Here is a 14389-nt window from a genome sequence, read left to right on the forward strand (position 1 = left end):
ACATTATGTCACCGATCCCTGCAGCCAATCAGAGCTGGCTTTTTTTCTCCTCTCCTACAGACATAATTGACATCTGAAGGAAGTAAGAGCTGTGGCTGTCTCACTTCCTCCAGATGTCTTGATTTGTCTAAAGGAGTGAAGCCAGTAGTGATTATGTCATGTGATCCCTGTGATCAAGTGACACGATCCCCGGGAGAGCCAGTGCTGACACTGCTAGATCGGCGATGGCACCAGAGCGGAGTATAGCTGTTATTTTATTGGGGGGATGATACATAGGAGTTGTCAGAGTAGCGGACAAGCCCTATAAGCACTTTGAAGTGTGACATGTAACCAACAAAAGATATAAGAAACAAACAACATTTTTAGTGACAGGGAAACAGTGGAAGTAAACACAGCCCTACCCACGAATCTTGCTCCCCAGACGTACCTCTACCAGCATGGCAAGAAGCGCTCTTTTGTTGTCCATCCACAGGGACTTCAGCTGCCCAGCACCAGGAAATAAGCAGCAACTCGTGTACACTGTGATCTCTGGGCAGTGACCATGGGTGACACTGAAATCCTGCAACCAAAAACCAAGCAAAACACATTCATGTCACAAAATGGCCCAGACAGTCTGTGTATTACATTAATGTCTTTATTTAATATACCTGAGGGGCGTCCTGCCCCCAATCATTGGTACAAATGCAAAGTTAAACATTTAGATTTTAAAATGATAAAGAAGGAAATCTCCACTACTGCGATTTCTTTTTAGAGCATTTGCTACTTCTCTGCACATATTACAGGTCTACCTCAACAAAGCTCCATTGTCGCACTTTACCATCAGGGTTTTACTCGCTTGGGTCATTCCAAGAAACATACTCAGGGCGGTCCATTGTCCTTTTTGTACTGACTCCGAAAATATATCTTAAATTGGGTTCAGTAGTTCAGTGCAGGATGTGCTGTAAATGTTTTCATAAGAATTTGGAAGAGTTATGAAATGTCCTATAAATGTCTGTTCTGTTCCTGAACTAAGGGTCTCAGTTTTAGATGAGATGAATGTGTGCTGTACTGTATGTACATGATCAGTAGTGACCAGTGCTGGGGAGTCGGAGTCAGAGTTGGAAGTCAGGGAAAATCAGGAGTCGGAGTCAGATCGGAGGTTTGGCTTACCGGCTCCACAGTCCTGATTATACTCATGGCAAAAGTCCTAGAATGCTGCTAATAGCGATTTTAAACTAATTTGCATGACTTCGAGCATAAAAAAAAAATACCATTATCTTTTTTTTTTTCTTCCCCTTGTTGCCAATAGGGCAGGGTTCCGTTTACAATACAGTCCATTCTTGCTTCCCTTGCTGGAGAAGACTTCTTAGCTCTACTGCCATGCTACCACAGATCTGCTCCGACCCGGAGAAGCAGGCTGTCCTGCCGTGCAAAGAGGAGCAGGAAACCGACTGTACAAAAGGAGTGTGCATGTGTGTCCAGCAGCCCTCAGATCATTAAGGTAATCTGTCACCAGGTTTTATAATGTAGAGGCAGAGACCTCGAATCCACATTGCTGCACTTTTGATAAAATCATTGTTTTATCAACAGGAGATCATCACTAAAGGACTAGGACACCTGTGGCTATGTAGTCCATCATATTGATGAGTTCTATATAACCCTGCCCCCACTACTGCCTATGCACAGTGTACACAGAAAGCTGCAAATCAGTGGTGTGGGTGGGTTATACAGAGCTCAGCATTCAGAGAACTGCAGCAGATGAAACAGAGGGATTTTATCAAAACTGCAACAAACAACCCAGTAAGTGATACAATGCTGGAATCAGGGTCTCTGCTCCTACATCCTGCAGCTCTCAGATGGGGCAGTAAAAACCTGGTTATGGATTCCCTGTAGGTGGACGTGAATATAGCTATAAACTTTGACCATCATACTGTAAATGTAATAAGTGCAAGGGAGAATTTTTTCTTTTACATAATGTAAATGGCAAACAATTTTTATGATTGATACAAGGAATTTGATATTTAATGGTGTTATAACCAGCCTAAATTTATGAAGGGCTAAGCCACGCCGGTGAGAATTACCTTCATGCTGCCTTGATGCCCTCTCCATTCAGCGCCACTGATCACTCCTCCAGGAATATTCTCATCTAGAGCAAAATACATAGTACAACACCGTGTGTCTCCAGAGTACGGCAACACAAGCAAAAAAGACTCATCTACATCATCATCTATACTAACCAGACTTGTTAGGGCATCCTGGGTGTCCCAGATGAATTGTAGGGTGGCTATTTGCGTAGACAGATGCTAAATGTTTTAAAGTATCTTTATTCTCCACTGTTGAAAGGAAAAAAATATTTTGCAATAAACAGAAATTTCTAATATACTCTTTTCTCAGGCTTTCAAGAGCTCTACTTGCTGTTATTCAGTAAGAACATTCAATATGTATAATGTGACACGGGCAGATTTTTATCCACACTAAAACAATTAATAGAGATCATGACAAACATGGAAAACTGGTAAAGATTGGAAAATTGTTTAACTTATTACACAAAGAATTACTTACTGGCTGAATCCTTATTACTACCTGAGAATTGAAGATGCCATAAAATGTAATTCAAGAAATTTGTTCCACTAGATGGCGATATGCCCCCCCCATCTCACCTGTGTGCACCGGGTTATCATATGGGTAGGTAACCAGCATGGAGCCCCCGTCTAAAACCACAGAAAGGGTGAAATCCTGCTTCAAGATTAAATTGTCAATGACCACATTGGTTTCCTTTTCCCTTTCTCCAATAGGGCCAGAAGAGTTACCTAGGAAAGAGGAACAAAAGGTCGACAATATATTGTATATGTGTGTTTGAAATACAAAGGTTGTACCAACATCACAATTATATCTGTTTAAAAAATAGAAACTAGTCATTTACACACATTAAAAGTAAGGTGGCCGTGTCCGCCCTTGCTGACTGCACCCGCCCCTAGCTCCCCTCGCTGACTGCACCCGCCCTAGCGCCCCTTACTAACGGCACTCACCCACTCCTCTTACTGACTGTACCCGGCCCTTACTGACTGCGCCGCCTCCCTCTCCTTACTGACTGCGCCGCCTCCCTCCCCTTACTGACAGCACTCGCCCCCTCCTCTTACTGTGCCTACCCTCCCCTTACTGACTGTACTCGCCCCCTCCCCTTACTGACTGTGCCCGCCCCCTCCCTTTACTGACTGTGCCCGCCCCCTCCTCTTACTGACTGTGCCCGCCCCCTCCCCTTACTGACTGCGCCGCCTCCCTCCCCTTACTGACTGCGCTCACCTCCCTCCCCTTACTGACTGTGCCCGCCCCCTCATTTTACTGAGTGCGCCTACCCTTTTCTTACCGACTGTACCCGCCCCCTCCCCTTACTGACTGTGCCCGCCCCCTCCCCTTACTGACTGTGCCTACCCTCCTCTAAGTTGCCAGTACATTGAATACAATGGGAGATTTGTTTAACCTATTTTTCTTATAAATCCTCTTGAACAGATTCACAAACATGGGGAATCATTTCAACAATTTAATCCCAGTAAGCAGTAAATCACAGACAAATCAGGTGACATTTTCCATCTTCAACCACGAGTCTGAGCTTCACTACATGCAGAAGATTGTTACCATATATATGTAGCATCAGAAATATGGAGATAAGTCCAAATATAATACAAAGTATAAATTAGTTATAAATAACATATACAAATACATAGACTAAAGGTACCTTCAGACTGAACGATATCGCTAGCGATCCGTGACGTTGCAGCGTCCTGGCTAGTGATATCGTTGAGTTTGACAGGCAGCAGCGATCAGGATCCTGCTGTGCCATCGTTGATCGGAGCTAGAAGGCCAGAACTTTATTTCGTCGCTGGATCTCCCGCAGACATCGCTGAATCGGCGTGTGATGCCGATTCAGCGATGTCTTCACTGGTAACCAGGGTAAACATCGGGTTATTAAGCGCAGGGCCGCGCTTAGTAACCCGATGTTTACCCTGGTTACCAGCGTAAACGTAAAAAAAAAAAAACCAAAACACTACATACTTACATTCCGGTGTCTGTCCTCCGGCGCTCTGCTTCCCTGCACTGTCAGCCGGAAAGCAGGTGCTGACAGTGCTGGCGCTCACAGTCAGTGCAGAGAAGCACAGCGCCGGAGAGGACAGACACCGGAATGTAAGTATGTAGTGTTTGTTTTTTTTACGTTTACGCTGGTAACCAGGGTAAACATCGGGTTACTAAGCGCGGCCCTACCAAGGGACTTCGCATAGTTGGTCGCTGGAGAGCGGTCTGTGTGACAGCTCTCCAGCGACCACACAGCGACGCTGCAGCGATCAGGATCGTTATCTAAATCGCTGCAGCGTCGCTAAATGTGCCGGTACCTTAAGATCGGGAAGAATTAGGGCAGATGTCCTGACAAGGAAGATTGAAACAATCATGGGCAAAAAAAGGCTGAAGTGCCTCAAGGAAATAAACCAATGTCAAAACAGTATTTAGTCATATTAACAAGTGTTGGATTCAATGTAGTATATAGCGCGCTATCATCTGAATAAGACCAGGTTAAATGCTCACAAAGTGTGCTTACCCATGATGTACCAGGTCAGGACACGTACCCATGCCGCCACTGACGCGCGTTTCGCCTCTTTTTCAAGGTAAGCACACTTTGTGAGCATTTAACCTGGTCTTATTCAGATGATAGCGCGCTATATACTACATTGAATCCAACACTTGTTAATATGACTAAATACTGTTTTGACATTGGTTTATTTCCTTGAGGCACTTCAGCCTTTTTTTGCCCATGATTGTTTCAATCTTCCTTGTCAGGACATCTGCCCTAATTCTTCCCGATCTTAGTCTATGTATTTGTAAATGTTATTTATATCTAATAAATTTATACTTTGTATTATATTTGGACTTATCTCCATATTTCTGATGCTACATAAAACTGTTAGGGAGAGTCCCGTTGGTGTACCGATGTGAGACATGTGCACTGGTTTTGGTCTCAGCGGCACCACCACACTAATGGTACCTTGTATGGGTTATGTTTATTTTTGTTACCATATATAGCAGAAATATTGGACGAAGATGGACGAAGCTGGTTTGAAAATGGCAAAAAAGTTTTAAAAAAAACAAAAAAAAAACATTTGCGCCACTTAAAAATTTGACGACATTTGAAGGTGTTTAAAGCCAGAATTCATGAATTGGGCCCCCGAGTAGTGATGAGCGAATATATTCGTTACTTGTGATTTCCCGAGCACGCTCGGGGGTCCTCCGAGTATTTTTTAGTGTTCGGAGATTTAGTTTTTTTCGCTGCCCCGAGTTGTTTCAATTTTGATAAAGTTGAGAAAGGTTTACGCGATAGGTAATATAGTGAATATCGTTAATCTGCTGTGGATAGCTCAGCGACACAATGGCAGCAATGGAGAAAATAAAAGCGCATTGGTTTTGTATTACAGCTAAATAAGACAAGCAACACACAAGTCTAAGGAAGGGCGCTGACACTGCACCTGATCAGCAAGGCGAAGGGATGGAGAATAAATGAAGCATCAAGGGCAAAGTATTATTGTGGACATGTCAGTGTCCGCTCTCAGAATTTGTGCAGGTTTTATGTGACTTTGTTTTATTTTTGGAGTGGTCCTACTATAGGAGGAGCACAATTTCCCCAGGCACGACCTTGTGGAGTCTTTCATTGCTCATATTCAGGAATACTGGGAGTTTTACAGCAGAGTCAGCAGTCAGGCGGATTTCCAAAAATACCCGACTAGTCACACTAAAAATAACCCAGACAAATGAAAATGCATCATCAGGAAGAATGGAGAGCTCCTTACTGATGAAGTCCGTGTCCAGATCCTTGCCATTGGCATTGGCTTGACCTATCTTCGAGGTGCAATCCTTCTCCGTCGCTCTCTCGCGCCCGTCTGGGTTCACCAATGGCACAAGAACTATTCTCGTTCGGTCAATGAGCTAAAAATACAAAACAAGTATAAATAGAATCTGTGTAACGAAGACACTGGTGCGGCTCCTAATGCTGCGGCCAGAATGTCTAAGAGAACACACACTCAGAAAACAACTAGTGACATTGGGTTTTCCTTACAAATATCTATCTACACACTCGTATGTGACACAGCTATGTAGGCTGTTATATCCAGATTCACTTCTGAAGGATTTTTTCTAACATGTAAAGGCCTCATCTGATAAATAACTTGTGGATTAGTGAGGGTTAAACAGCTCAGACCCCAGCGATCCAGATAAGGGGTAAAATAACATATCCTACCGAAATGGAGAGGGGGCTGCACATTGCATCACAACTCTGTCTATTCTCCATGGAACGACTGCAGATTGCTTTCTTGTAGTCCCATGAAGAATAAAGCGAAGCAGTACCACCCCATTCTGGCAGCAGACATTTATAGCCCAGGTTCCTGGGGGTTTCAGCGATTAGACCACCACAGATCTGCAAGGGATTGTCTATTGTATGGATAAGTAATAACATAACATGTTGGGAACAATGGGCGAGCATACGCATTTCTTATAAGAAAGGCATGGAAAACTCCTTTAAAGGGTAACTCCCATCTTCAGAAAGTGATTGTAAAAACAGCCACTGTTGCAATGTATTGCTTATTAAAATTTGCAGCCTTTTGAGATGTTAACACTTTACTTTTCTTCTGTTTACAGCTCATTGCCATGGAGACCGACCACCACTTGTAGCCAGCAGAACATGCACAGTGCTTACGCGCTCTTTGCTATTAAGGTTGTAAGCACTGCTATGAAGTTGGTCAGGATCGCAAGTAGTGTGTGCTATTCAATCCCAATTCCATGCATCTTAACTGCAGTGCTTATAACCTAGACTGTAGCGGTGGTCATCTCAGACAACACGCTGTAAAGAAAAGTGTTAAGATCTCAAAAACGGCTGCATGTTTTAACAAACAGTACATTGCAAAAGTGTTTGTTTTTATAAGCACTGTCTGACCATATCCATCGATGAAGATGGGAATGGCCCTTTAATTCTAGGAAACTGAAAAGTGGCGTGAAATTTAGAGAAGTAGGAGGACCTCTGCCTTAGTGCTGGACTGATAACAGGTATACTTCCTTACATATACATTAAACAGTAAAGTGGTTCAATCACCAGATTTAACAATATAAACTGCATTCATTAATATATAGATTTCAGTTCCGGCAGATGTACTTACCGTATATACTCGAGTATAAGCCGACCCGAGTATAAGCCGACCCCCCTAATTTTGCCACAAAAAACTGGGAAAACTTATTGACTCGAGTATAAGCCTAGGGTGGAAATGCAGCATTTACCGGTGAATTTCAAAAATAAAAATAAATCATTATTTCCCCATAGCTGTGCCATATAGTGCTCTGCACCGTTCATATTTCCCCATAGCTGTGCCCCATATACAGTGCTCTGCACCGTTCATTGTGCCCCATAGCTGTGCCCCATACAGTGCTCTGCACCGTTCATTGTGCCCCATATACAGTGCTCTGCACCGTTCATTGTGCCCCATAGCTGTGCCCCATACAGTGCTCTGCACCGTTCATTGTGCCCCATAGCTGTGCCCCATTTACAGTGCTCTGCACCGTTCATTGTGCCCCATAGCTGTGCCCCATACAGTGCTCTGCACCGTTCATTGTGCCCCATAGCTGTGCCCCATATACAGTGCTCTGCACCGTTCATTGTGCCCCATAGCTGTGCCCCATTTACAGTGCTCTGCACCGTTCATTGTGCCCCATAGCTGTGCCCCATACAGTGCTCTGCACCGTTCATTGTGCCCCATAGCTGTGCCCCATACAGTGCTCTGCACCGTTCATTGTGCCCCATAGCTGTGCCCCATATACAGTGCTCTGCACCGTTCACTGTGCCCCATAGCTGTGCCCCATATACAGTGCTCTGCACCGTTCATTGTGCCCCATAGCTGTGCCCCATATACAGTGCTCTGCACCGTTCATTGTGCCCCATAGATGCTCCACATAAATTTGTGCCGCCGCTGCTGCTGCAATAAAAAAAACAAAAAAAAAAACACATACTCACCTCTCTTGATTGCAGCTCCCGGCGCCTCCATCTTCCCGGCGTCTTTGCTCTGACTGATCAGGCAGAGGGCGCCGCGCACACTATATGCGTCATCGCACCCTCTGACCTGAACAGTCAGAGCGCAGGCGCCGGGAAGATGGAGCGACGCCCGGCGGCTGGAACGTGGACAGGTGAATATTACATACTTACCTAGTCCCAGCGATCCTCTCCCTCTGCCTGTCACAGCTGTCTTCGTTGCCGCAGCCTCTTTCTCTATCAGCGGTCACCGGCACCGCTGATTAGAGAAATGAATACGCGGCTCCACCCCTATGGGAGGTGGAGCCGCCTATTCATTTTTCTAATGAGCGGTCCCACGTGACCGCTGAAGAGGGGAAGACGCTGCAGCACAGAAGACCGTGGGACGGCAGGGACAGCGCGAGGATCACTGGGACTAGGTAAGTATACCTCAGTGCCCTCACCCCCTCACCCGCCGACCCCACCGCTACCGTGACTCGAGTATAAGCCGAGAGGGGCACTTTCAGCCCAAAAATTTGGGCTGAAAATCTCGGCTTATACTCGAGTATATACGGTACGTTAAAAACACATGTCACAATGTGCATTTTTCCTTAATGTCTCTCCTCATGCACCCTAAAGGCCCACTGACCCCAGCGGTGGCACTTCAGGATACCATGACAGCCGAGGCAGGGAACCCCCGCTGCCTGAATTGGACTGACCGGCCCTGGCATCCCACGGCGAACGCTTCTGGCACAGGTATGCCTTCAACCGGAACTGTAGGTTCCCCATCAAGGACAGGAAACCAACTGATGCAAGAGGGAGGTACCACCTATTTTATCTGTAGGTTTCCTGTCCTTGAAGGGCGGATCCCCTCTGTCCGTGGTGCAGTCATGGGGGAAGGAGAAAAAGTCTTATTTTGATATACAGTTAGAAATTAATATGTGCGTGTGCACTTTTGTATTGCGTTCTGACCACAAGCAGCACTGGCTTCTCCCCTTTTATTTTGATATTGGTTTGCAGCTGACCACCACTGTTGCCGTGCGCGCTGTGTTATGTACACCATTCTTTCTGTTTTCATTGTGATTGATCTAGGCTGCTGTACACACATACAGCAGCCCTGCCCTGCCCCAGGCTCTGTTTGATTTGTGCACCTGTGTCTGGGCCTGTCTCACTCTTTATCTGTGGTGCTGGTCAGGCAGTGTGGAGGTCAGATCTGAAATGTCTATGTTTGGACCTGGTCGACCTTTATCTGCGCGTTCCCTTTCTGGCGCCATGGGAGTGATTCTGAAATGCTACAGGTACAGTTTGCATTCAATATGGTCCCGCTTTTAATGCATTTAGGAGGCCGTAATGGCACAGTGAATATAAAAAACGTAAAGTGGTATCAATGTGGTCTTGCTTCCAACACATTTAGGAGGCTGTAAAGGCACAGCAAATATAAAAATAGTAGAGTAGGACTGCCCCATTATAAGAATGCCTTGGCGTGGCGGGATGGCTCAAAGCATTGATCAATTGTTTGCTAAATGTCTCATTTTGATATACAGTTAGAAATTAATATGTGCATGTGCACTTTTGTATTGCGCTCTGACCACAAGCAGCACTGGCTTCTCCTTTTATTAAGGAGAAAATGAGCAATGCACGGTCCCAGCTATAAAGTCACAGCTAATGAGTGCCAGTGTATTCACGCTCTGCCCACCCACCCACCCAGCCTGACAGCTTGTACTGAAAAGGGTGAGACGCCAGCAGCAGCAGGGAGGAGGTACACTGAAGAGCCGTTTCTGATAAGGATTTTCATTTCCAGCTCTAAAATCTATTAAATAAAGCATGCAGGGTTACATGACTGTCATTAAGTAGTTTCAGCTTATTCTTCACGGCCCAATCAAAGTTCTAAGAGTATGTGCACACAATACGTGTTTGCAGCAGGAATTGCTGCAACACTCCTTGGCAGGAAAGAATGTGCAAAAACCACCCACATGTTTTTGTTGTGTTTTTTTGCAAATTTTTCCCCACTCAGTTTGGGGGAAATCCACAACAAAAACACTAGAAGAATTGACATGATGCAAATTGAAATCTGCTGAAAATCTACAAGGAAACAATAAGCAACGTGTGCATGAGACTTCAGGAACAGATATATTGTTAGCGTTTGTCTGCAAATACAGCTTTACATTGCATACACGCTGCAACGCACACATACAGCACGGCTACATCATAAACACACACTTGGTTAAACTACAACATGTTCAGCTACATTAAACTACACACGGCTCTGAAACAAAGACAGACTATACATTACAACAGTTTGAAGTTGCTTCCTACAGTAGAACCTGAAGCTTTCCCTCCTGCCCTGCAGGGATCAGACAGATCAGTGAGGGGCAGGCGAGCTGTATCTGCATTCTCCTTGATCACAGACACCTGCCTTAAGACTATAAGACCAATCACCTTTTAGCGAGATTTTTTCCTTTTTAAAAAGTGCATCTCCTAATCCAAAAAATACTGCATATTGTACAGGGAAGACTACAGAGACAAAAGCACTTTGCTTAGGCCTAATCCACACATCACATAATAACACCAGTCTCACCTTCGTAATCGCGCCGTTCTTTTTATAATTCAAGCAAAGGAATTCGGCAAAAGTCAAAAGCAACTCTGTGCCGACTGGTGAGTTTCCATGAACACCGGCAACGAATCTGATCTTTGGCTCGTCTGGTTCTGAAACGTTTGGTTTATTTGATATTTCCAAGGACCAAATGTAACGATATTCAACACTCTGACCCAACCTAAGAATAAGCACAGAGCTGGATCAATGCTGGGATAAGGCAAGGAGAATACGCACAGGCAAGACTAAAGCTGATCTTAATAATTTATCAAACAGAGCAATGGCAGACCAAAAATGTGAAGGAATATAGTGGCATCTTATACAGAAAGGCTGCTGCCAGCCGGCATGGGTAGCGAGACCCTGTTATGCCGCTCCCCACTATTATTATTTCCTATTGCGTACCCTTTGATTTCTAAGATAGATTTCTGAGTGAACATTGTCAGCCATGTGTACACTACAATGAGTATATTTTTTATTTTTAGAATCACATGGTTTGTTTTTAATCATACACGGCACGAGCCACCCTTCTACTTCTTCATGGGTCGAGTCTGGCATTGCCATATAGTCCATGAACCTACTTTAAGATACAGCGACCACTGTTCTGGACATCTCAGATTCTAGTTTACATTGGCACTCTCTTATGACAGCAGCACTTAACTGGTCTCTGGACTTTGAGACAACCAATTGTCAATTCTCCTGCTCGCTTGTCTGTCTGAACTGTATACGGTCATTAGAGATCAGTCCATTGGAGAAAGGCAGGCATACTGCATGACAAGACGTTCTAGTACACATAGTGCTGGCAGAATGATGATAAAGAAAAATTGCTCACTCAAGAGCAGAGGATTGTGACCGAGCATGAGAATGGTGTCAGTTTTTGGACACATTGGACATATATGTGTACCAAAAGCAGTTTTAATTTGATGTGAAGCATTAAGACCGTGGTTTTCTACAGGTTTTGTGTGAAAGGAAAAAGTAGCTTTATTTTAAACCATGTCTAATGTCCAGATATCTTTCTACATAACATCAGCAATATGAATAATACCTGGTGAGTTTAGTAATGGTTGGATAGTTGAGATTCAGCCCGCGTAGCGACTCGGAGAGGTCATGATAAGGCCGATAGCGGTACAGGTCGATATCACTAGAGGTGGACAGCAGCAGGTGCTCCAGACCATTCTCTGCTGAAAGATCCTTAATTAAGGTCTCAAACTCCTGTGTGGTGGGGTCCGGCTTCTCTGGCTCCATCAGTGACACTTTTCCTTTATCTTCTTTGTGTATATCTGCACCGGAGCGAATAAGTGTAAAGTTCGTCACCAATGCGCCATCTTCTGTCACATTGAGCGTTTTTGTAACAGGAACATATCTAAAGAGGAAAAAAAAAACAGATATGATGGTGCTGAGGTTAAGGTGCTAACAAGAATCAAGGTCACAGATTTACTGCCCTAAACCGCCGTGATGGCGTCTTATACTTGGGGCGACTCATTCTTAATCAGTTTGTGATGAAATCCATTCGTGCAGATCAAAACCATTTTACTTTAATGTCTCTATTGTGGTACAGAAAAGACATAACACTGATAACTAGAGATAAGTACCCTCTCGCAGAGGCCGTGACTTTATACGATCCTGGGACCAGCAATCTCCAGTAATCCCCAGCCTTGTCCGAGGTCACCGGGTGATTAATGTCCGCTACACTGATGGTTGCATTGAAAATGCCTCTTCCATCTGTGGCGTCCAGCACAAATCCTTTGATGCCCTTGTGTACCTAAACGGGAATCCAGGTTAGAGTCTCACACATAATATCTGGCGATAGACGAGAGCTTCGTATGGACCCACCTGCTGCATGAACTCCAGCAGCGACCTGCGGTTGCTTTCCCAGTAAGTGGGCAGCTCTGGGGCCATGGGATATTTCACACATCCCAACTCAATCGTCACCTCAAAGCAGTTAGTATTCAGGTAGTTCCAGTCCTGCATCCCACCTACAACACAACAGGAGAAGGTGGACCCACCATAGGCAGCGCATCATTAATGTTACAGGGGATTACAGACCATTACCCCGAATGGAACAATTTACTCCCCAAAATATTGTAAGTGCCAAGGAGGGATTCCGGAGCCCCCTTTACACATACATACTGTTCTTTTAGCTTTTTCATACATATATTTAGCATCCTCCAAAACCAGCTTCTCCACCATGACAGAAGATCAGCTCTCCACCCTCCTGTCAAGATCACACCTCACCACCTGCACGCTTGACCCGCTCCCATCCCACCTCATCCCTAACCTTTCCACGGTCTTCATCCCAACCCTAACACACCTCTTCAACCTCTCACTCACAACAGGTGTCTTTCCCTCATCCTTCAAGCATGCCAAGATCACACCCATCCTCAAAAAGCCCTCCCTCGACCCATCCTCTGTGTCTAGCTATCGCCCGATATCTCTTCTCCCTTATGCCTCCAAATTGCTGGAGCAACACGTCCATCTTGAACTGTCCTCCCACTTCTCCTCCTGCTCCCTCTTTGATCGGTTACAATCAGGCTTCCGTTCCCATCACTCAACTGAAACTGCCCTAACTAAAGTCACCAATGACCTACTAACTGCCAGGAGCAAGCGACACTACTCTGTCCTCCTTCTCCTGGACTTGTCTTCTGCCTTTGACACTGTAGACCACTCCCTTTTGCTACAAATCCTCTCATCCCTTGGCATCACAGACTTGGCCCTTTCCTGGATCTCGTCATATCTGACAGACCGAACATTCAGTGTCTCCCTCCCCCACACCACCTCCTCACTTCGCCCCTTGTCAGTCGGTGTTCCTCAAGGCTCTGTTCTAGGACCCCTACTCTTCTCCATCTACACTTTCGGCCTGGGACAGCTCATAGAATCCCACGGTATGCAGTACCATCTCTACGCTGACGACACGCAGATCTACCTCTCCGGACCTGACCTCTCCTCCTTGCTTACCAAAATCCCGCACTGTCTGTCTGCCATTTCAGCCTTCTTTTCTGCTCGCTTTCTACAACTGAACATGGACAAAACAGAATTCATCATCTTTCCCCCATCTCACTCTACCCCTCCACCAGACCTATCCATCAATGTCAATGGCTGCTCACTATCCCCAGTCCCACACGCCCGGTGCCTCGGGGTGATCCTCGACTCTGCCCTCTCTTTCAAGCCACATATCCAAGCCCTTGCCTCCTCCTGTCGTCTCAAACTCAAAAATATTTCCCGGATCCGTGCTTTCCTTGACCGCAACACTGCAAAAACGCTAGTGCATGCCCTTATCTCCCGCCTCGACTACTGCAACCTCCTACTCTCTGGACTCCCCTCTAGCACTCTGGCACCACTCCAATCCATCCTACACTCTGCTGCCCGACTAATCCACCTGTCCCCCCGCTATTCCCCAGCCTCTCCCCTGTGTCAAGCCCTTCACTGGCTTCCTATCGCCCAGAGACTCCAGTTCAAAACCTTCACAATAACATACAAAGCCATCCACAACCTGTCTCCTCCATACATCTGTGACATGGTCTCCCGGTACCTACCTACACGCAACCTCCGATCCTCCCAAGACCTCCTTCTCTACTCCCCTCTCATCTCTTCTTCCCATAACCGCATCCAAGACTTCTCCCGTGCTTCCCCCATACTCTGGAACTCTCTACCCCAACACATCAGACTTGCGCCTACCATAGAAACCTTCAAAAAGAACCTGAAGACTCATCTCTTCCGACAAGCCTACAGCCTGCAGTGATCCTCAACCTACTGAACAGCCGCACAGCCAGCTCTTCCCTCTCCTA

General features: G+C 45.6%; 1 protein-coding gene across 1 annotated transcript in view; it reads right to left on the bottom strand.

The window, feature by feature from the left end:
• Positions 1-14389, bottom strand: part of CPD (carboxypeptidase D) — an 89031-nt gene that overhangs the window by 7091 nt on the left and 67551 nt on the right. The window contains exons 10-18 of the mRNA XM_069761154.1: positions 12438-12580; positions 12197-12366; positions 11650-11967; positions 10593-10788; positions 5814-5949; positions 2640-2789; positions 2217-2312; positions 2061-2125; positions 428-559 (exon numbers count right to left, since the gene is read on the bottom strand). Of these exons, the coding sequence (XP_069617255.1) occupies positions 428-559; positions 2061-2125; positions 2217-2312; positions 2640-2789; positions 5814-5949; positions 10593-10788; positions 11650-11967; positions 12197-12366; positions 12438-12580 (1406 nt within the window). The remainder of the gene's footprint in view (positions 1-427; positions 560-2060; positions 2126-2216; positions 2313-2639; positions 2790-5813; positions 5950-10592; positions 10789-11649; positions 11968-12196; positions 12367-12437; positions 12581-14389) is intronic.

This window comes from Ranitomeya imitator, chromosome 3 (assembly GCF_032444005.1).
Source record: "Ranitomeya imitator isolate aRanImi1 chromosome 3, aRanImi1.pri, whole genome shotgun sequence".
NCBI classification, from domain to species: domain Eukaryota; kingdom Metazoa; phylum Chordata; class Amphibia; order Anura; family Dendrobatidae; genus Ranitomeya; species Ranitomeya imitator.